Below are 14,275 nucleotides of genomic sequence, written 5' to 3'. Positions count from 1 at the left end.
TGCTGTGTATTGATCAGGTTTGGTAATTATAAATCTCCCAAACTGTTTGTGTTCTGCTCTGCTTCTCTTTAAAGGAAAATTGACATGACACATAGATAATAGGGCATCGTTTGACAATATCAGCCCTTTTTCTCTGCTTTCTTGCTCTGTCTGCAGTTTTAATCTGCAAAGTGCACCTTTGCCCATTAGCTGCAGTAAATTTGAGCCCTCTAACTTGAGCCAGCATGTGTCTGTAGTGTACCGCATTGCTGCAGTCAGCAGCAGCATCCTCACCAACCGCAGTTCTCTACAGGCATCTCTGTAAGATTGCTGCATTGCTATAAAGTGTAGAGGCTGGTGTCCATAATGTATTTTTTGTGAGGTATGTAAGTAAGCTAAAACAACAGGCAACTAATATTTTGATTCTTATGCTTGCACATTTTCTCCTAAAATGTAACATTTCAAAAGTTAGAAAAGTTTTAGAAAACAAACATAGTTTGCATTTCTTCAGATATTGAAGAAATGCAATGCAAGAAATGCAGTTTATCGATTATAGTGCCAGTGGATAAATTATTCATTTAAAAAACCAGAGAATGAGACAACAAAATTAAAACCTAAAAAAAAATCTTTATGCGTTCATAAATTAAGTGCTTTTCTTTGAATGAATATAATTTTTAAAAACTGGTGTATGCATCTTGTGCTGAGCTCAGGTTAAGTGACAATACAGCAGCCAATACAGTCTTTTCTTCCCTGTGGGCATCATAATACAGGGGGAAACAATATTGTGAAAAACCCAGATCTGTTACACATGAATGAATTAAAGTCAAGTGAATTCACAAACGTTTTAAAAATCTGTAAATTCTTCTGTGTTTTTAGGCCTACAGACAATATTACCATCTCTCTGCTATGGCACTTTGTCATTTCTGTCTTACACTTTCAAAAGGTTCATTGAAACAATGACCTGTGTGTAGTGAACAGGAACTGGCTGGGATGACATTACCATGCCATCTCTGTGTAAAAAAATATTCTAGTTTTATGGTGCATGAATATTTTACACTAAATATATTACTTGATTTAAAAATTCAATCTGTGTAAAATTTAACAAGTACTACTGCTATTGCAAAATAAATATGACATTTATTATTTCTATTACTAATGAACAAACCAAAAATTTTTTTTCACATACACAACTGTTCATGTTTTAATATAAATTCTGAGCTTTGGGGAAAAACAACAAACACAACTTTGACAATACACTACCATACTGCTCAGCTGTTTGAACTGCAGTCCTGGACAGAATAAAAAATAAACGTTGGCGATCTTCATTGGCTCACTTTTAAATAAACTTTTATATATTGAGTGTACAAATTAAATGTAGGTGTTTGAATCTGATCTTGATCAGAGTGAGATAATTCGCTTGGATTTTGCTTTGCTTGTAAATCTGCTCCAATGCCTCCTGCCCATCAGGGTCATGCCATTATTATCATATGATCAGTGATGACCTGTGATCCATTGGGCCATGATTGAAGCGAGTGGGCACGGAGTGATAAATGTGTCCTTGGGAACAAGGGACACACATTCCCTGTCTGGGAAATTGATGTGAGGAGAAAGTCACCTTCATGTTATCGTTGCAATCTCAGTTGTCATGACTTACAGCCGATGGGGAAGTAGAGTAGCATGATGTCCTAAGTACACAGCTTTGTGAGGTTTTATTTTACTGATTACGATAAACATCCACAGTTCTGTTTTTCCCCCTCAGCTCTAATGATATTCACTGTAAACGTTTTTCATGAGATTTTGATTAAATTTCCTTTAATTGCATATGTGCATACCTTACTCCCCAACCAACCATAGCCTGGCTCCTTTTAGAGACCATGCTACAGCAATGGCCTGTTTCTTGGGAAGACATTTTGAATTATTCATGGAATAGGGTTGCTCTTAGCAGTAGATCGGTTGTGTTTTGCTGTAGTGAGCACGTACAGGGACAGCGATTAGCTACCATTGTTGTTCAAGTAAGAACTCAAGTCTTTGGTTTGTGATTGGGCATGGAGTTTTGCCTTCGCTTTGCCTTTTTCCAGTAATGTTTATTATATTTTGATGTGATTACCTCCTCTTTATGTCCTTTACTGGAATTTCTTTAATACATTTTGCCTTCAGCTGTGGAAAACTTGAAAGATTGAATTGGGCTGATGGTTTAGTCATTCAGCTCATGTCTGCAGACTCAGTGACAACATGACTCCATCTAGTGGCGGAGTTGTGCAGCAGTGAAATTGTTTCCTATGCTTTTCTTTCTCTTAAAGTGACTGTTTTATTGTAGTTTTTAAAAGGACAACAAGCATCATATGATGTAAAGTTATAAAATGATTTATCTTGCTTGATGTGAAACATCCTAAACTGCTGACCTTTGTGACCCTTTGCACCAGATACATCAAGGCCTGGTCCAACTGGTTTACTGCTACATGGATTCAAAGCAGGGTTTATTGACCTTTTTAGATCCCTTTATTTTCTCTCAAATGTGTTTGCCATTATCAAATGTACCTTAGAGGTCTGGGTTGTGAGTATTCAGATAATGATATCTGATCACTCCCGTTGGCCTGCGTGAGTTGATCAGATGTTAATGGTAAAAAAAAAAAATGGCACAAAAAAGGTTAACCCTTCTGTGGCTTAATACTTTTTTTTACTACTCCTCCTGTTTTAAAGAATGTAATTTGATGATAATAATCAGAGTTGTAGATTGTTCGCTGGTCAGTCTGTATAGACCGTATTGTGCCGATTTGCATATTCTTTAAAGTATTGTGAATATCTTTGGTGTGCTAACTGCTGTTCACTTAAGCTAGGGACACACTGACAAACTGGTTTTTGTTTCCTGACTGAAAGACTGGGGTTCGCACACTTACTGTGACTTTGCCTGCTGAGGGACTGTGAGATGTTTCAGACTAAACTAAAGCCAAATGAACACATCAAAATGCCACAGAAATTCTTGGGAGAGCAACAAACAACATATCAATAGGTGACGTTAATAGAAGCTACTCACCAGGAGACGGGATAGGCTACACTTCCGCATGAAATGAATGAGACATATTTTAAAGTATGTTAAGTCTCAACTCGCATGTGAATGTGATTGGATGGTGGTGACTGTATTCATGCTGAGAGGTTGGAACATGTTTTTGAGGTTGTTTTTTTTTTTTTTTCAATGACTCTCAATGCTGGATTTAATCTAAAAATCTAAAGACAGTAATATGTACAAATTATTATGAAGACACTATGATAAATAAATTCATTCATTATGAGAAAAAGCATTTCTAAAGCAAGTCTCATTACCTTTATGTTTATTTCAGTAAGGTTCTTCATTATTTACTGTTTTAGTCTCAACTATCAAAGTACAGTATCTCATTGTTGATTTTTCATCATTACATAATTGTAATTAGTTAAGGTGTAGTTTGTATTATATACAGTGCTGTTTTGCATTCATGTCCATAGTGTTGATGGTAACAAATACAGGAAAAATTATGATGTCCCAGCCTCTCTTATTCATTGGCGCTCAGCAACATTCATCTACATGTTGGTCAGTTCACACTATCAGACTGCGTCCAGATCTGCCTCAGAAAATTCAGACACGTTTGTTTGACTGTGACTGAGTTCAGGTCAGTTCTCTTCATCAACTTGCAGACTCCAGGCTTCACCATCTCTCACACTAGCAGATTTTCTCTCCCTGCAGATTGACCACAACTAGTGGAGACTGACACAGATTTTCCCTGATTGGGGTCAGGAGTGAAATCTGGCACAAAAAAAAAAGTTTTGTGTTTCTCAGTTTTAGGTTTTTTTTCTATGTCTACTTCATCCTCTTTAAGGACATGGCTGCATTGTACTAAGAAAACAGGACAATTTAATATTAATGTTAGATTTTTCAGTGATGAGAGTGATGATAGGAATTGTAATCGACCTTGATTTTCCTCTGAACTCTTTCTATTTACAAAAATGGTCATCTGTATTAAACTGTTAGACACAATGTAGCTTAATGATGGGTTAGGGTTAGCAGTATTAGCAGTTTTTCATAGTACAAAGTAATAACTTCAAGAAAATACCTGCATGATGCAGTGAAACGAGAAAAAAATCCTCTGGTAAAGCTGTTAAATTCCTGATCTGACCAACCAACAGTTCAGTTGTCGCAATGTTCTTTTATGAAGTTGTAAATATTCTACATTGAGTTTCCTTCTGTTGAACTTTTAGTCTACTATTAAAAACAAAGAGTCACACTCAAGTGTTTTCTTTATTTTCCTTACAGAGTGATCAGTGATCGAGTGTACCTTGAGGTCTCGGTGAAAACACACCACCCCCGGCAGGCTGGCCTCACCCCCTCCCACCTGCCTCCATGTATCCTGAATCGACAACAGACTCTCCCGCCCGCCTCTCTCTCCGACAGACAGGCTCACCTGGCATGATCTACAGGTGAGCTGGTGCATGTTTATATCTGACTGATTTTGATCAGTTTAGAGAGAGCTTCTCAAACGGAGAATATCGCAATTAAAAGGTTTTTGTAGGGAATAGCTTAAACTCTTACTAAACCTACATAAAGTGCACAGGGTGGGCACGGAAAATATTCCAGATATTTGCAGTACTATTTTTAGAAAGGAAAATAGAATAGTTTAAATGTGACAAAGAAAACAAAGACAATTTGGTTTAACATTTTACTATATATGCTAGTTGTTGTATCCTGCTATGTGTTGCTCTTACTTGTTTTGAACTTTTTCACATTTTGCCAATTTGTAAACAAACTACAGTTGGCTACACTAGATTTCACTTAGGAGTATAAGAATAAAGGGGTTTGAATGGAAACATGTCACATTTTTCAAATTTCTGTTTAAAACATTTAGAGATCAATGTATTATTTCTCTTCCACATCACATTGGTGAAGTTCACATTGCCCTGCATTTTGCTAAATCACCAGCATGGGGTGCTACAGACTCATCTGCTTAATATTCAAAGGCAATAATGTCATTTCTTTTCTCAAAATCTTCATAGCTTTTCTTCATGTTATCCATAATATTAAGAATATTGCATTTTATGATTCATAAAAACACTAGGCAGGTATTAGATCCCCATGTTTAATAGGTTTGTGTAATACGAAACATTTTATTGGCTCAAACTATTTCAGTTCACCAGTCTTATTGAGTTTTACTGAAAGGTTTACTGCAAGATGTATCCCCTGTCAGACATACTACCATATAACTGCATGCCATCTACCCTCCTTACTGCCTCATACGCCATTTAGTGACTGCCACAAAATGACTCAGGGTTGTAACATTATTCTAACTAAAAGATTGACCAGACTTTTTAAAGTTCTGGTGAAGTGATACTGACTGGAATACAGCTTTTGATGATGCAAAATACGGTTGGTCAAAATGTCTGAGTAAATAGTTTTTTATAAACATTAATTTGTGCATAAATGTGGGTTTGTAATAGTGTGCAATTGTGTTTAGTATTACCTTAGCACAAGTGTGACATGTTGCAACAGGCTGTTTGTTAAATATTGCTATATCCTAACAATGCTTCCTAACTCTTATTGAGGCTATTCCATTCTGGTTTTTGTCTACATTGTGTGATCTTTGTATCTAGTTTGTCTTTTTGCTGCAAAATGGTTTTTTTTTCTTCAGTTTTTTGTTTTTGTTTTTTGTTGTTGTTTCTGTCTTTGGTATAAAAAAAATCTATTGAAGGAGCAGAAATGTATTATTTTTGCTTTGGCTTCCTGCTGATTTAGGTAGAATATGTGAAATTTTTTTCATTCTCAGCATCATCTGTTTATACAGATTCTGTACTAAATTTTTACTTTTATTTTCTTATTTTAATTTCAAAGTATAAAACATTTGTCAATTTTAAATCTTTTTATAATTGACTCTTTAGTTGTCTCTTTCCTTGTGGTAGATTATTTGATTGTGGTTTGTGTCTCTGTCTAGCTTTTTTTATTTGGTGTAAGACATTTTAAGTTAATGTTGTTAAAGTTAATTAGATCTAATTGAATGAACATTTTTAGAACAGTCTTAGAATGTAGACAATATTCAGTACCAAAGTTGCTGTCTTGTCGTCTTTGCTAATAATTTTGACCTTGGAACATTCTTGAACCAATTAGGTTGTTTATGTAGTGAAAAGTAAAGCTGACTTTTACATCTTGACTTAAAAATAAATGTCTCCATTGCTGCCGTTTGATTAAAATTTTTTGCAGTGAATGGGTACAAAAGAAACATTTATAGTAATTAACTATGTCCAATAAAATATACTGATTGAAAACAGAGAGCGTAGAATATACCAGACCATTAAACAACATTTCTGGTATAAAAATGTGGGCTCAATGAGAAGTATTTTTAATAAATGCTTAAAGGTTGTTATTTTCAGTAGGTACTTTTAATCTAAAACTCAAACCTCAGTGGAACCTACTGAATATGACTGGAGTGTACATTTACATTTCTCCACCCAAATTTTTCTATGTATTAAAACAAGAATGAAGTTGGAAATTTCTTTTGTAGCAAAAGACACAGTTTGCCTGCCAGAAGAGTCCCACCCTTTACTATTTTCAGCAGTTCTAACAAATATGAGCAAAAACTACAGGTGCTTGCGTGTGTTAGGGAAATAAATAGCCAACCTGAGCTTTTTAGCTTTTATACAGTATATAAAAAAAAGTTGTTCTGCTGACTCTGGTCTGGTGCTGTCGCTGATTAAATTTAACTTCAAATTTTATCTTAGTCTTTGAACACCGAGCTTGAAATCTTAACTTAGTGGGAAAGGTAGCTAGATCTGACACTTTTTTAAAAGTAGTGCAAAATGATTGTCAACACATATTTGTTAAATCATGTAAAACTAGTTATGAGGTGTTTTCTGATTACAATAAATACCAGTGCTTAAAAAACATGCCATTTCACAAAGGGCAAAAACTTTCCCTCATGCCCACAGTTCAGTCCTTTTAACGAGAGAACGTTCCAGAGTGACTTGAATTTTTCCTTGCTTATAAAAGAGATAAATTATACCTGTGTTTCTCTATAAAGAAACGGAAAACAAAACAGTAACGTACATTTCATTAAAATTGTGGAATTTAGTATTAATAAGCATAATGTTCCGACATTTGCATGTAAACATATCACCTAAGTAAAATCATATTTGAAATCAATTCAGACATTTTGCTAATAATATTTTTTTTCTATCAAAAAACAATAAATGATAACATTATTACTTAATTCTATCGGAGGAGCGGTTGGAATAATTTTGCTTTTTTGTTTTTGACGTTTTCCGCAACTTTCATCGCCCATAAAGCTGGAATATTAAATAAAGGTATTTAATTGTAAGAATCACAACCTTTCATAAAAATCAGTATAACAATACATGACTGTATTTTAACACTACTAGCAAAAGTTAATGCATCTACATTTTTGCATTTTTGGTTTAAATATTTAGTTTAATGCAACAGTCCTGTGGAACCGTGATGTTTTGCTAACTTTTGATACTGCCAGAGTCAAATAGTGACTTGTCCTTGTAGGACATACTCTAGGCAGATAAAATCTGCTGTGGTGTCATCTGATGGGATGTGCTGTTGGAAACCAAAATGTTTCAGAATGTGCTATCTGTGTTTCCTCCTGCTTCCACTTCTAGCACCCTAGGTGGCTAAATGTTCTGATTCCACTTCACCTCTGTGTGTGCGCCACTAACACGGTTTCTTTCCTTTCTATATTAATGAAGTCTTTACTCTTTCCTCTTTTTCCTTGACGTCTTCAGCGCTCGTTATGGGAGCCCCAAACGACAGCTGCAGTTCTACAGGTACACATCTGTCTCTGTATCTGACCATCACTGTGTTCTTTGTGATGACATTGACAACGCTGCTTTACTCTGAGTTCTGAATTTATTTTGTGTGATCTGTGTTTGTGAATTGTTTATTTATGTCTTTGTTTGCACCGTTTCTATGGTCTTTTATGTTTTATTTTACTGTAGTAACCTTGCTGATGTGTCTAATACTTGCTGTTCTGTCATTTAAAACCATGCTCATCCATCTCCTGCAGGATAGATAACCTCTCACCATCTACTATTTAGCTGCCATTGCACATCCAGCATAAACCTGATAGCTTGCAACTATAGATTTTGTTACATGGTTCCTCTTGGAACCTTTAAATAAACAATAAATGTCTGTGTTTGGATGGGTTTTTTCTTCTGTTTTTATTTTCTTTCCTCATGATACTTGAGATGCCCACTAATCCACTTGTCAATTGCCTACATGTGATGGATGCTCTCATCTTTTCCTGAAATGCCTTATAGACATTTTTTGATACATCTAAGCAAATATTCATATTCTTCTGTCATCATTTCCAGACCCCTTGGGAGTTGGATCTGATGTTTCTGTTTTTTCCCGGAAATCAGAAACTAAATCTTGATTCTTTCTGAGGAAAAGAATCCTCTTCTTGTCAGGATGTAGATGGCCAGCCCTGTGGTTGCTTAAGAGCGAGGATCATGTTTTATAGTCCTAATATTCAGTTCCTATTCTGCTGATACGGTTATAAAAACCCATGAGTAGGTGTCTGTGCTGGTAATGAGCTCACTATCATATATGTAGAGAGAGAGTTGCTTCAACTCTGTACTGGTTAAAACAAACAAACAAACGAAAAACACTTTTTACTGTTCAAATATACACTAGAAGTTGTTGGATTTTACGATCTGTTTGATCATTGTTCTGATTTCTGTAAACATTTTAATGCCTGTCTTTGTTTACGGTTCAGACATTAGGGCTGAACAATTTAAGGAAAACATTGAACTGTGAAACCATCATATATCCAATGACCATGTCATCTGTGATTAACCCTAAACTTTTCTTATTCTTCTTCTTTTCTTTAATTATCATATCTCCACCCAATGACATTTAGTATCTTAGTCAACTTTGTGGTTTGATGGCACTGACTTATGATATTACTGGCATCCAGGTTGTGAATGCATAGGCACATAAGACCTTATAAGATAGTTCAACCAAGTCTCATTTGCTCAAGCATTGACTTTGAAAAGCTGATTGTGATTCAACATTTGTGCAGGTCTACCAGGCTTCTCTTGAGATCTTAGAACCATATGGATCGAGACAGCATGCGCAGGGTTGGTGAGATGATGAGGAAGCGTAGATGCAGGAAAATTCAATTTGTTGAAAGAATTCTGTATTTTGTTTTTTTCAATTCCAGGAAGTGAAACTTTGATTTTAATGACCATGGCATCATGGATGACAAAACATAGTTGGATGCCCCCTGCCCCTCTTTTCATTTGAACTTTTACTTGCTCATCCATAGATTTTGGCATGCAATATTTTAATAAAACTAAAAAAGGTGGCATACCTGCTGCACCTCCAAAGTCCCTGAACGCTCTGGTTGTTTGGTGTTACACTCCTGTGTGAGTGATTTGTTCTTGGTGATGAAGTTGAAGAAAGCAGGCACACAGTGGTCATCTTACTGATCCACATTTTCAAAGTATTCAATTATTCCACAGCTGAAAAGCTGACAGCAAACATGAATGTAGTTTTTCCCCCCAATAAATTATGCAAAATCAGGTATAAAGAGCAGTGAAAATAAAATATCAGTTTAAATTTGATTGTATTATTCATTTTTGCTCTAATAACAAAATTAAAGACACTTCTAATCAGCTTTCACATGTTCTGACCCTCCTATAATATCTTAATAAATTCAGTTAAATTAATGTTTCTGATTAAAACACATCTATTTTACTTTATGAATCGAAATGAATCCAGATACCCCTAAAGTATCACTGTACTGCACTAGTTATATGAAAATCCTTATACTAAAACAGGTACTGCTGGTGAACCTGACTTACTTCTGTGTGGGATTCTTATTATATCACAGCATGCTGTAATCTTAATATCAATCTCAACATGTGTGGTTTACATCATTCTTTGCTTCTTGGTCTGGTGGTCTGTCTATATCTGCATACATGCTGTCTGTATTTGCATGAGTCTGTGTGTTTGTGCTCCCTATATGCACACTGCACTACCGACTCATTACTGTCCAGCTCTCTCCATTCTTTCCTGTGGAACAACAATCAGAGGCTTTTAGTGCAAAAAGCTTTAGTGAATAATTCAGGGCTGATATTATTTGCTGCGGTTGGCAGAAACAAGGCGGACCACTAAACGCCACAAATGGATTCTTTGCATGAGATCTCACAGGGAGGCGGTGGAGGAGGAAGAGGAGAGGTGTCTGTGCTGGTGGTAGAGTATGGCCCCAGTAGTGGGGAGGGAAGCACTCTGTGATTCACTAATTGGTTTAGACGTTTCCTAGTAAGACACTCCCAGTTTGGGTGGACCTGCTTCATGCCTGTCTGCAGTCTGAGTTTATAAAGGCAAACTGACATCCCACAGCCTTGCTCATGAGCCGGCCTTCAAGAAATCGGGTGAGTTTGAGGAAAGGGTTGCACTCTGCCAATGTGTCGAGTGCGATCGTTCGCGTGTCTGCTTTTGTATACGAAGTTATTTTCTGTGCGTGTAGCCTGCATGCAGCCAAGCCTGAAGTCTCCTGATTTTATACCTTCTGCTTGATTCATGCAAAGCCAGTTTATGAGGAAAAAAAAAGAAATTTTCTGACCAGAGACTGACTTTGTGATATCAGGATAGGGTCAGCGACGAGACAAACATTTTATCTCTTGTTGGAATGCTTAAAAACTGCAGCATTGTTTTTCTTGCCAGTTTAAGTAGCACGCTTAATGACGAACAGGAAGTTAATTTTGTGTTTTAAAGATTAAAATCTTAGTTTTAAACAGGATTTTACATTCCATCTCACTTCGGCTATGTGAGATCATTGCCTCAATGCAGAGAAAGTGCTTTCCATTTAGCATTTTTTGTTAGCAGGCATTTAAAGGATCAATATAGTCTGGCGTTTAAGACGCTGTACATTTCAAACCAGCACTGCAGTTTAGTTTGAAGTTAAGAATTAAGACGATATTATTCATTATAACCTTAAATTTTTGACAAGTTATTGAAATCTGTACTGTTGTCCCAAGTAGGTTTAGATGATTTGTTTTTATTATAGAGATTATTTTGCAGAATTTATAACAAAAAGAAAGTTTGCATGTTTTTAAGTCGGTTTTTGTTTAAATTGAAAATATATTACTTAATTAAAAGCATATTACTCTTTAGTATAATTTGAAGAAACAAAACATTTTGTATCATTTACATGCTGTATATTTGAATGTTTTTGAATGTTTTCTGACGATACATCATTATATGTATTATCATACATAACAATAGTGTATGACTGTACTGTTGTTGTTCATTATGATACCCCACCTCTATTGAAGCAGAGGTTTTGTTGTCAGTGCTTTCTGGTGGATTTGGTATTAAGTTGCATTCTTTTATTTATTGTGAAGCAAACGCAGTGCTGCCCTCTGTTGATTGACTTCAGGTAAATACTGTTTTTAGAGGCAAATTATGGACGGGAATCATGGAATGGCTTTAACAATGTAGATTATATTGATTTGTTACACACAGAGTGGTTGATTTCAAGGGTTGATTTTGTGTAATTCTGATGGTTATGACTTTACACTTAATGAAAATCAAAAATTACGCTTCTGAGAAAATGTAAATATGACATTAGACCAATAAAAATAACTCTTAGTGGAGAAGGTGACTATCGTGTAGCTCTGCAGAGATGAAGGTTGCTTTAATGGAGGCCGTCTGCATTGTTGCCTCCGGTGTCTCTCCTCTTCCTCCTGACAGTCCTCCTCTATTCCCTGTGAGATTCAGGTGAGGCCAGTTCAGTGCAGTGATACCATGGTCAATAAAGCAGGTTTTGGTCCCGCGGATGCCAAGTTCTGCTGAAAAATGAAATCAGCATCTTCATAAAAACTTGTCAGCAGAGAGAAGCATAAAGAGCCCTGAAATGTCCTGGTTGACGGCAGTGCTGACTGTGGACTTGATAAAACTCAGTGGACCACCTGCAGCAGATGACACGACACCCCAAATTATCTCTGCCTGTGGAAAGTTCACACTGGACTTTGAGCAGTTTGGATTCTGTACTTCTTCACTCTCCCTCCAGATGCTCAGACCCTTATTTTCAAGTGAAATGTAAAATTTATTTTCATCTAAATAGATGATTTTGAATTACCGAGCAGCAACTTAGCCATTTTTCTTCTTATCCTAGGTAAGACACTTCTGATGTTATCTCTAGTTCAGGAGTTGCTTCACACAGTGACAGTTGTTGCCTTTGTCCTCCATTCTCATGGCTCTTCACATTCCTGCTGCTTGTATGCTTTTTTTCTGCCATAGTTTTTCCTTCCACCAACCTCTATGCTTGAATACAGGTCTGTGAACTGCAGCTTCTTTATCAACTACCTTTTGTGTATTACCTTGTTCGTACAGGGTGTGAGTGACTGTCAGCGTGAGCCAGTGTGGTTGTGACACCATAACATAACATGGTTAATTTTATTGGTTTGATGTTGTAAAATTTTCTGAGAAGCAAAATTTTGGTTGCTCATTAGATTTAAACCATAATCATCAAAGTTAGCAGAAATAGTGGAATTTATTTTAATTGAAAGACTGAAATACGTTTACTTTTCTGACTGCCTTTTTTTCTTTATACACCTGTACATGTTTGTTTGGCGCACCGATTGATGTTGTTTCGGCGCGTGGAGACCTCTTAAAAACCGTCATTGTGCATTCTTGGAGAATTTTGTAACTTAAATCCAAAATCAGAAAAGCAGGAATGTGGCCCTCATTTTGCCCGGTGCATGTATGAATGCCGCTCCTTTGCAGTCAGCATGTGTCCTTTTTTCGTCCTACTCTTTAATCACCAGCAAGTCGGTCACCTGGATGCTCCCTCTCAGTGTAACCCTGCCAATGCGTACCTGTAAGGGGAGGGTGTTGCTGGGCTTTGTTGCGCGACTCTGATTACAGGATGCATGGCCGTGTGCTGCCCCAAGCAGGAGAGCTTTTTTTTTTTTTTTAACATGGGAGCAGGTGCTATTTAAGGAGGTGACTGTCCCCTGCCAGCTCCTCGCTTCATCCGTGTCACTACTTTACTTTTCACTGCACGGGTCAACCCAGCATCCCAACAAAGTGGAGAAAGAGGAGGAGGGAGCATGTTTTCAGGAGGGTATGCTGGTGGCCCCCGAGGGGTCCCCATCAAGCTCAAGTCCAGTCATTGTCCTCCTGAAAATCCTCAGATCCCCAAACCACCAGCGCCAAGCAGCGGTGTTCGGAAGAGCAGCAGCAGCGGCAGCGGCAAGATGTTGTCTATGTCCTACAGCGAGAGCATCCGGAGCGGGATCAACCGCTACCACTCAGACCAGGGGCTCAACCAGCCACCGTCCCGGCCCACCGACCAGGTGGAGCTGCAGAGGCTGCGGGAGCAGAGGATCGCCGCTCAGATTAAGAACATGGAAGACTTTCTGAAGATGAATGGCTTAGCGCTGGAGGAGTGTGTGTCTTTTCAGACAGGCATGAAGTACAGGTAAGAGAGAGGCAGAGTGGGACCGGCTCAAGATGCTCTGTGGATCGGGACAGGGACAAGGGGGTTATGGCTGAAGAGATCTCAGCCTGAGGGGGTCTCCTGAACAGGTGTGGGCAGTTTTTAGTGTGACTTTGGGGATATTTCCCATTCAACTCAGACTTGTTGATTTATATTCCAGTAATTATTTTTGAACTGAAGCTGAAGTAACTGTTTATTCATCAAGTTATTCTTGGTAATATCACCTTAGCTGTGCTGTTTCCTCTGATCAGACCGCTCTCATGCAGAGGTACCGTTCCCCAGGTTTTATTTTCATCATCTAGGTCGGTGGCATATTTGCTCAACTGCATGGGAAGGACAGAATGCTCCGTAAGGATTTACCTGGCCCCGTAAATTCTTCTTCTTCCCTTCATCACAAAGTCTTTCTTCTTTGTTGATCTGTGCTTTACCACCCAATATTCAGAGGTTTCTTCTGGGAAAACATTTGTGAGCGCAGTATACAGCATTATAATTCACATTTTTTAAAGGTCAGAAGTTCCACAACTCAACACGTCTATAAATAAGTATTTGTATAAGTAATCATTTTCAGAAAAATGTAAATAAATTAAATAAACAAATAAATATAAGTTTTATTATAAAAATTATTGTAAATTAATTGTTTAAATGACTGATTAGTAATTATTCTCCTTTTAATTGTAATAATTAATAAAATTGTAGTTATTATATGTTGAAAGCATATCTAATTATTTCTTGTCATAGTTTTGTGTTATGGCTTATCACAAATTAATTTTCTGTTCTTTTTGATAGGTGAGACCAACTATAGATAGTTT

At 37.0% G+C, this 14,275-nt stretch overlaps 1 protein-coding gene across 5 annotated transcripts in view; it reads left to right on the top strand.

Moving 5' to 3' along the window:
* Window positions 1-14,275, top strand: part of kcnab2a (potassium voltage-gated channel subfamily A regulatory beta subunit 2a) — a 95,925-nt gene that overhangs the window by 29,281 nt on the left and 52,369 nt on the right. For 4 of the 5 annotated variants that reach the window (XM_032548362.1, XM_032548365.1, XM_032548363.1 and 1 more), the window contains exons 2-3: window positions 4,265-4,428; window positions 7,741-7,782. In XM_032548362.1, the coding sequence (XP_032404253.1) occupies window positions 4,352-4,428; window positions 7,741-7,782 (119 nt within the window). In that variant the 5' untranslated portion in view covers window positions 4,265-4,351. The remainder of the gene's footprint in view (window positions 1-4,264; window positions 4,429-7,740; window positions 7,783-14,275) is intronic. The other variant, XM_032548366.1, reaches the window with a different exon arrangement.

This window comes from Xiphophorus hellerii, chromosome 20, assembly GCF_003331165.1.
Source record: "Xiphophorus hellerii strain 12219 chromosome 20, Xiphophorus_hellerii-4.1, whole genome shotgun sequence".
Classification (NCBI taxonomy): Eukaryota; Metazoa; Chordata; class Actinopteri; order Cyprinodontiformes; family Poeciliidae; genus Xiphophorus; species Xiphophorus hellerii.
This window is presented reverse-complemented; position numbering and strand designations above follow the sequence as displayed.